The sequence below is a fragment of the Orycteropus afer genome, unplaced genomic scaffold (genome assembly GCF_000298275.1).
Source record: "Orycteropus afer afer isolate SDZICR_OR568_19922 unplaced genomic scaffold, OryAfe1.0 scaffold00376, whole genome shotgun sequence".
Taxonomy (NCBI): Eukaryota; Metazoa; Chordata; class Mammalia; order Tubulidentata; family Orycteropodidae; genus Orycteropus; species Orycteropus afer.
The window spans coordinates 3,169,035-3,179,055 of NW_006921963.1; the positions used below are offsets into that span (position 1 = coordinate 3,169,035).

Here is a 10,021-nt window from a genome sequence, read left to right on the forward strand (position 1 = left end):
GTAAGCTGTGCCTGATGATACATAGTCTGAAGAGGAAAAGGTCCTGAAGACCTTTGAGAACTGAACTGTACGATACTGAGCCAGGAGGCATACCTCTAATGTGACGTTGACTTAGCTGTCTAACTCCATGGGGAAGTCAGTAATTTTAACATTCATTATAATTATTAATCCTACATATTCTGGAAGGTGGAACTTCAAATGTGTCCTTTAGAATGGTATGCCATTTAGGGCTCATGAAGATAGACTTACAGGCTGAATGAGGGGGATGCCTCACCATGACTAATTAGAAAAGTTACTTGTTTAACTTTCCAGAGTCTTCATGTATGTATTGACTCATAGCAGATGGGACAGGAATTGACTGAAGTCCACTAAAAATGTCCTGGGGTATCAGTTAAAACAGTAGTGGGAAAGGTAGTTCTTCAGGGGTTGGAAACAGCAACAAAATTGTCTCTGACATATGAGCAGTGAGTAAAATCACCTTCTTTTTAATTTGACAGGTAGAGAAAAGAGTGAAACAGGAACCTGGCTGCCAGGCAAAATGATGTAATCTTGGCCTTCTCATGGTGGTCCAAGAACAAGTTCAACTGCAGCAAGGTTAGGGAATCCTCATTTAAAGTAAGGGAATGGCAAAGTAAAAGAAGCAAGCAGAGCCAAGAATCCATATGGTGAACCTCAGTCTGAGAATCATGAAGGGGAATCTTGGGTCGAGGAGAGAGAGGGAGATACCAAAGACCAAAAGGATGAAAAAGCAGATATCAAAGTCAGAGTAAGATGTTAAGATGGAAGATAATGTAAATATGAAAGCAGAAGTACACTGAAAGTACATTGTCCAGGCTGACTTTGAATGTATAAGTGGGCTCTGGAATCACCCCAGTGAGGGTTCTGACATGTACTACCTGGATGAACTTGGGTAAGTAACTTACCTTCTCTGGACCTCAGTATCCTTGCCTACAAATGCAATAAATTAAAGTTACTTCAGAGAATTATTGTGGAATTTGAATGGCATAAACTCATTGCTATCAATTTGATTCTGACTCATGGCGACCCTACAGGACAGACTAGAACTGCTGCACAAGACTGTCATTCTTACAGCAGCAGAATGCCACATCTTCCTTCTGCCAAGCAACAGGTAGGTTAGAATCGCCAACCTTTGGGTTAGCAGACGAGTGCTTTAACCACTGCACCACCAAGGTTCCTCCTTAAATGACAAAACATGTTAAAAGTACAAAACGAGTAACTTTTCCCATGAGCTATAAACAGCAATATTGGTATAAATATTAAAAATGGATGTTCTTATCCACAGCTTCTTTTTTTCTGTTAATCAGGAAATGATAGCTGGATTGACAGACAAGTTTAAAGAACTAGAGAAATAATGGAACATTGCCATGGAGATGAAAAGATTCAGGGGTTGTCTCATTAATTCCAGTACTGTACTACATGGACAGGAGATAGTGAAGCCAGAGATGGTGCCTGGACCAGCTACCTCAGTTCCTGTGGTGAAAGTAGATTTCATAAGGGAAAGTGGTCTGCCCTTGCCATGCTAGTTGGCTGGTGAGCTGTGAGCAGAAGAGACTGGCCTGGAGACTCCCAACCATAGTCTTGCTTGTTCTCTAAGAAGGACATGCTGCTCTGCTCTCTCTACCGTGGGGCTCCTATGCACACAGTATATGCTTCCCACACTTCTACCGTGGACCTTTGCCCACACCTGTCAGCTCTCTGGTCCCCTCTGAGCCCTCTGAGAAGTTGTTAATACTGCTGGTATCTTGTTTCTCCCTCTGAACCAATTTTAGGGCTCCTGTGCAATAATCATGAGTTTTCTTATGCTTCTGGGAGGCAAACTTACAAAAAAAGTTTCTCCTTTATTCTCTAAAAAATAATTTTATTGTTCCATAGTGTAGTTTGTTTAGGAATTGGTCAGTCACTCTTACAGTAATTAAAATGGTCTTTTATAAAGATTTATTTTCATGCCAGTTATTCTTTGTTGTTAGTTGCCACTGAATCGGCTCCAACTTATGATGGACCCCATGGCCACTGTGAACTATCTGAACTGCTACACTAGCTTATTCATATTTATATCCCCAGTACCTATGGAAGGACAAAGACTTTATCTTCTTTATCCATTGTTCTAAATCACTTTTAACTAGATAGCTCTCACACCTCTCTTACCCACAACACACCATGCATACAAGACATAAGAAGTTAACACAGATTGCTAATGAGCAAAATCATCACATTAAAAGATGCTGTGCATCCTTACAGGGAGTTCTGGTGGCATAGTGTCTAAGGCACTTGAATGCTAACCAGAAGGTTGGTGGTTCAAATCCACCAGCCACTCCTCGGAAGGAAGATTGGGCAATCTACTTCCATAGTGATACTGCCTCGGAAACCCAAGGAGGGGTACGCATGAGTTGGAGATGACTCAATGGCACATAACAACAGCAAGAGCATCCTTACAAGCTCACTCCCTATACCACTTTCTCATTGTCTACAATTGAGTGGCTGAGTTCTGCTTTACAAATCTAGCCATCTTGGATTTTGGGTATGAAAATGAGGGGTGAACATTATCAGGAAGTCTCACATAAATCTTGCTTCTAAGTTGTATGCTCCTATCCATTTTCACCAGAGAGCTCATCATTGCAAATTAGTGTGCAGAGGCTTCGCTATTATGATTATTGAGGGACAAGTAATAACCTTTCCACTTGTAGAGCAGTTTTTGGTTAGGGCATATTGTTGAGCAAATACAAAAAAAAAACAAACAAACAAACAAACCCCCCCCCAAAAAAAAAACATTGAAAGCATATGAGGAAGAATGTTTTCATAATGAAATTTTCACAATACACACTCTGACATAATAAGCCATCAGAATGTCAAATTTCTTGACAAACTTTAAGATACAATTAGTAGAACAAGAATTTTCTGTGAAGCCATAAGGAAAATGAGCTTTCACGCAACTTCAGCTAACACTCACCAGTAGTAAGCAGCAGGGAATGGAGAAGCACGTAAGATCCCATAACAAAGCAGAGAGCCAGTAAGTAATAACACAGACTCCACTCACAAACTGGATGTGCTTTGCCTTAGTGATTGTCTCAGTCACTGTCTGAAGACAAAAGCTACTGGCCAAAAGAGCCATGCCCAAAGACAAACATAATGCTACTTGTATTCCATTTGCAGGCCTACAGAAAATTAAATAGAAGTGGAAAAAGCTGATTTCAATAGTTATTTTCAAATGTATATGGCCAGACAACAGGGGAATATAGTAAGTTTTAATTCCAGCGAAAGGAAAATCATACATACACTATGTTAGCACCATGAAGAGGGAGAGGCTGAGGCTTGTTTGTGACTCTAATGGAAGCATTGGGGCCAGAAAGTGACATAAAAAGAATGTTGTCTAACACCGCGAGGGATGTTGCAGCTGAATGGTATGCCAAATTATTGAACAAAATAGTAAAAACTATTTTGTCTTGCTTAACTTTAATGGAAAGTGCTATGATGCAGAAGTTCTGACACTCTTTACTTTCCAATAAATAATTCATAATGTTACCTAGAATAAAGAAAGAAACTGGGTTAGTGAGTTGACATGGGAATATATCAGTTACTATGCATGCTGAAAAGGAAGTAACACATTTTGCTTTCCTGTTCTCTTTTCCCTTTCCAAGTTCCCACAATGGTTATTTCAAATCTTTGCTTTCTCAAGAATTCTACCCCCATCACTAATCCTACAATACTCTCACCATATAGACAACAACTAGGAAAAAAAAAAAAAAATTACTAAAAATTTCTTGCTCTTTTTCTAACCAAAACAAATATAATTTGTTTTCTTTCCAAAACTGTTTGGCTATTTTAGGTAATTTGTACTTCGATATACAATTTCTGGAAAAAAAAAAAACCTACTGGGATTTTGGTAGAGATTGAATTTATAGATCAATTTGGGGAGAAGTGACATCTTAATAATACTGGGTCTTCCAATCCATAGTATTTAATCCTCTCCACGTATTTCTCAGATCCACTGCTGTCAAGCTGATTCTGACTAATAGTGACTATATAGCACAGAGTGGAACTGCTCCATACGGTTTCCAAGGTTGTACACATTTATGAAAGCAGACTGCCATATCTTTCTCCAGCGTAGCAGCTGGTGGGATTGAACTACCAACCAATAACCACTGTGCCACCAGAGCTCCTTTTCCACGTATTTAGAAACTCTTTAATGTCCTTTAAAAATATTTAGTAATTTTCAGCATACAAATCTTGCAATCCTTTTAATAAATTTATTCCTAAATATTTTATTTTTTTCACACTATTGTGAGTATTGATAATTACTTTTTCCTCTAGGAATTTGTCCATTTCATCTAATTTGGGTCCTCAAAAAAAAAAAAAAAAAAAAAAAATCCAGTCTGACAGCCTCTGTCTTTTAATGGGGGTGTTTAACCCACTTACATATACTATAATTTTCATATGCTAGGATTCATGTCTGCTATTTTGCTATTTATTTTCTGTATGTATTATATCCTTTTTGTTCCTGTTTATTAATACCTTTCTGTACTAAGCATTTACTTTATAGGGTACCATAAAGCTCCTTTCTTTCCTTCTTAATTTTTTTAGTTATTTTCTCAGTGGTTGCATGGAGGATTACAATATGCATCTTAACGTAAAACAATCTAGTTCAGATGACAATTAACTTACTTTCAATAACATACAGAAACTTTGCTCCAAATTAGCTTCTTTCCTCCCTCCTCCTTTGCAATATTACTGTAATACAAATTATACCTTTATATGATATAAATTCAATAATGCAATTTTATAATGACTATTTTTCCGGTGTCTTTTAAATAAGTTAGGAGGAAGAAATAGTTAAAACATATGTTTATAGTGCGTTTTGTATTTAACCACATAATTATCTTTGCTGTTGTTGTTGTTAGGTGCCATTGATTTGGCTCTGACTCACAGGTATCCTATGTATAAGAGAACAAAACACTTTCTGGTCCTGCACCAGCCTCACAATACTTGCTATACTTAAGCCCATCATTGCAGCCACTGTGTCAATACATCTCCACTGGTGGTGTAGTGCCTAAGGCATTTGACTGCCAAACAGAAGGCTGGTGGTTGAAACCCACAAGCCACTCCTTGGAAGGAAGATTGGGCTTCTGTAGTGACACTGCTTTGGAAATCCAAGGAGGAGTCACTATGAGTTGGCTCTGACTCGACGGCACCGTGTTTGGTTTTTTGGTTTTGGCTCCACTTTACCAAGTATGATCTCCTTCTGCAGGGAACGGTCCCTTCTGACAACATGACCAAAGTAGGTGAGGCGAAGTCTGACCATTCTCACTTCCAAGAAGCATTCTGGCTGCACTTAACCAGGACAGATTTCTTTGTTCTTCTGCAAATCCATGGTATTTTCGGTATTCTTCACCAATACCGTAATTCAAAGGCATCAACTCTTCTTTGGTCTTCCTTTTTCATTGCCTAGCTCTGACATGCATATGAGGTGACTGAAAACACTATGGCTCGGGTTAAGCTCACCTTAGTCTTCAAAGAGACATCTCTGCTCGTCAGCACTTTAAAGAGGTCTTTTGCAGCAGATTTTCCCAGTCACTACATCGTCTGATTTCCTCAGGGCTGCTTCCATTGGTGCTGACTGTGGAATCAAACAATATGAAATCTTTGACAACTTCCATCTTTTCTCTATTTATCATGATGCTGCTTATTGGCCTAGTTATGAGGATTTTTGTTCTATGTTGAGGTGTTATCCATACTGCAGACTGTAGTCTTTAATCTTCATCAGTAAGTGCTTCAAAATCATGTTCACTCTCAGCAAGCAAGGTTGTGTTGTCTGCATATCACAGGTTGTTAACCAGTGCTCCTCCAATCCTGATGCCACGTTCTTCTTCATATACTCTCTTATTTCTTCATATAGATATGAGTTACTGTCTACTATTCTTTCATTTCAGCCTAAGGAACTCCCTTTACTATTTCTTATACAGTTAGTCTGCCAGCAACAAAGTTGCTCAGTTTTTATTTATCTGGGAATGCCTTTACTCCTTCTTCATTTCTGAAGGAAAGATTTCCTTCATTAAGGATTTCTGGTTGACAATTTTTTTTTCTTTCAGACTTTGTATGTATCATCGCATTGTCTCTGGCCATGGTATCTGATAAAAAGTCAGTTGCTAATCTTATTGAGGATACTTTGTATATGTAAAGTCATTTTTCTCTTGCTGCTTTCAAGAGTTTCTCTGTCTTTGACTTTTGTTTCATTATGATGTGTATGTTGTTGTTATGTGCCATCAAGTCAGATCCAACACATAGCAACCCCTCCTTGGGTTTCTGAGGTGGTATCACTGTGGAAGTAGACTGTCCAACCTTCCTTCTGAGGAGTGGCTGGTGGGTTTGAACCGCCAGCCTTCTGGTTAGCAGTCAAGTTCCTTAGGCACTACACTACCAGAGCTCCCATGTGTATGGGTGTTGATATCTGTTATTTTTTTCTTACTTGGAGTTCATTAATATTTTGGATATGTAAATTAATGTTTTTCATCAAATTTGGGAAGTTTTCAATCATTATTTTATTCCAATATTTTTCTGCCCCTTTCTATCCACTGGGGTTCCCATTATGCATATGTTGGTATGCTTGATGTTGTCTCACAGGCCTCAGAAACTGTTTTTTTTCCCCTTCATTTTCCTACTCTACAGCTATATCTCAACTGATTTAAGTTATCTGATTATTCTGACAATTCAAATTTGTTGGGAAGAATCTCTAGTGAAACTTTCATTTCTTATTTGGTGAGATATAGTTCCTATGCTTTAATTATTTAAACATACTTTCTTCAGTTGTTTGAACATATTTATAATGTTGTTGTTGTTGTTAGGTACCATCAAGTTGGATCTGACTCATAATGACCCTATTTACAACAGAATGAAACACTGCCTGGTCTTGCACCATCCTCACAATTGTTGCCATGCTTGATCCCACCACCACAGCCACTGTGACAATCTATCTCACTGAGGATCTTCCCATTTTTCTCTGACTCTACTTTACCAAGCATGATACCATTTCCATGGATTAGTCCTTTCATCAGTAGGTGCTTCAAGTCTTCTTCACTGTCAGGAAGGAAGATTGTGTCTTCTGCATATTGTAAGTTGGTAATGAGTCCTCCTCCAATATTAATGCTGCATTCTTCATATAGTCCAGCTTCTTGGATTATTTCCTCAACACACAGATTGAATAAATATGGTGGAAGGATACAACCCTGACACACACTTTCCTGATTTTAAACTATGCAGTAGTCCCATGTTCTGTTCAAATGACAGCCTCTTGGTCTATGTACAGTTTTTTTTAATGAGCACAATTAAGTGTTCTGGAATTCCCATTCTTTGCAATGTTATCCATAATTTGTTATGTCATCACAGTCAAGTGCCTTTGTATAGTCAATAAAACACAGATAATATCTTCCTGATATTCTTTTCTTTCAGCCAAAATCTGACATTAGCAATGATATTCTTTGTTCCAGGTCTTCTTTTGAATCTGGCTTGAATTTCTGGCAGTTTCCTGTCAATATGCTGCTCCAACTGTTTTTGAATTATCTTCAGCAAAATTTTACTTGTGTATGATGTTAATGGTATTGTTCAATAATTTCTGCTCTTAGTTGGATCATCTTTGGAATGGACACAAATATTTGTAATATTTGGTTTAAAGTTTTCATCTACTAAGTCCAACCACTCCACCACTCATCTGTCAGTCTCTCTTACTGTGGTGGCTTGTGTGTTGCTGTAAGGCTGGAGGCTATGCCACCGGTATTAGAAATGCCTGCAGGGTCACCCATGGTGGACAGGTTTCAACAGAGCTTCCAGACTAAGACAGACTTGGAAGAAGGAAGGGGCCATTCACTTCTCAAAGAATTGGCCAGTGAAAATCTTATTAATAGCAGTGAAACAGTGTCTATTACTGGAAAATATGATGAACAGCCCTGGAACATTGTCTGATATGTGCTGAAAGATGAGCCCCTCAGGTCAGAAGGCAGTCAAAATACGAGTGGGGAAGAGCTGCCTCCTCAAAGTCAACCTTAATGAAGTGGATGAAATAAAGCTTTCAGGACCTCAATTTGCTGATGGGGCACAACTCAAAATGGGGAGAAACAGCTGCAAACATCCATTAAAAACAGGAACATGGAATGCATGAAGTATGAATCTAGGAAAATTGGAAGTTGTCAAACATGAAATGGAAGGCATAAAGATTGATATCTTAGACATCAGTGAGCTGAAATGAACTGGTTTTGGCTATTTTGAATCAGGCATCCATATGAACTACTATGCCAGGAATGACAAATTGAAGAGGAATGGCACGACATTCATGGTCACAAAGAATGTTTCAATCTATCATGAAGTACAATGGTGTCAGTGATAGGATAATATCTTACAAGGAAGACCCTTTAATACTATTATTATTCAAATTTATGCACCAACCACCAAAGCCAAAGATAAGGAAACTGAAGATCTTTACCAACTTCTGCAGTCTGAAATTGACTGAACATGCTATCAAGATGTGTTGATTATTACTGAAGATTGGAATGCAAAAGTTGGAAACAAAGAAGAATCACTGGTAGTTGAAAAATATGGTCTTGGTGATAGAAATGATGCTGGAGATTGCATGATAGAATTTAGGAAGGCCAATGATGTATTCATTGCAAATGCTTTTTTTCATCAACATGAACAATGGCTATACATGTGGACTTCACCAGATGGAGTACAGAGGAATCAGATTGACTACGTCTGTGGAAAGAGGTAATGGAGAAGCTCAATATCTCCAGCCAAAACAAGGCCAGGAGCTGACTACATAACAGACATAAACTCTTCATATGCAAATTCAAATCGAAGCTGAAGGCAATTAAAAAAAGTCCACGACAGCCAAAATATGACCTTAATTATATCTCTCCTGAATTTAGAGACCATGTGAATAACAGATTTGGCAGATTAAACAGCAATGACCAAAAACCAGACAAACTGTGGGATGACATCAAGAACATCATCCATGAAGAAAGCAAAAGGTCATTAAAAAGACAGGAAAGGAAGAAAAGACCAAAATGGATGTCAGAAGAGACTCTGAGACTTACCCTTGAACACAGAGTAGCCAAAGCAAATGGAAAAAATGACAATATGAAAGAGCTGAACAGAGTATTTCAAAGAGCAGCTTGAGAAGACAATTATTATAAGGAAACGTGCAAAGACCTGGTGTTAGAAAACCAAAAGGGAAGAACACGTTCCACATGTCTCAAGCTCACAGAACTGAAGAAAAAAATCAAGCCTCAAGTTTCCATACCAAAATATTCTATGAGCAAAATATTGAATGATACAGGAAATATCAAAAGAAGATGGAAGGAATACAGAGAATCACTGTACCAAAAAGAATTGGTCGATGTTCATCCCTTTCAGGAGGTGGCATATGTTCAAGAACCAATGACACTGAAGGAAGAAGTCGAAGTTGCACTGAAGGAATTGGCGAAAAACAAGGCTCCACAAATTGACAGAATATGCATTGAGATGTTTCAACAAAAGGAAGCCACACAGGAGGCACTTACTTGTCTATGCCTAGAAATTTGGAAGACAGCTACTTAGCCAGCCAACTGACTGGAAAAGATCCATATTTGTACCCATTCTAAAGAAAGGTGATCCCACAGAATGTGGAAATTATCAAACAATATCATTAATATAACACACAAGTAAAATCTTGCTGAAGATAATTCGAAAATGGTTGTAGCAGTATATTGCCAGAGAAGTTCCAGCAATGAAAGCTGCATTCAGAAGAGGATGTGAAACTAGGGATATCATTGCTGATGTCAGATGGATCTTGGGTGAAAGCAAAGAATACGAGAAAGATGTTTACTTGTGTTTTATTGACTACGCAAAGGCATTTGACTATGTGGATCATAACAAATTATGGATGACATGGGAATTCTAGGACACTTAATTGTGCTCACGAGGAACGTGTAAATAGATCAGGAGGCTCTAATTTGAACACCACCATGGGACACTGCAT

The 10,021-nt window shown here is 38.3% G+C and overlaps 1 protein-coding gene across 1 annotated transcript in view; it reads right to left on the reverse strand.

Annotated features, from left to right (window-relative positions):
• Positions 1–10,021, reverse strand: part of LOC103207552 (phospholipid-transporting ATPase ABCA3-like) — a gene marked incomplete at its 5' end in the record, with an annotated part of 194,612 nt that overhangs the window by 111,111 nt on the left and 73,480 nt on the right. The window contains 2 exons of the mRNA XM_007953202.1: positions 2,969–3,173; positions 3,295–3,541. Coding sequence (XP_007951393.1) covers positions 2,969–3,173; positions 3,295–3,541 — 452 coding nt within the window. The remainder of the gene's footprint in view (positions 1–2,968; positions 3,174–3,294; positions 3,542–10,021) is intronic.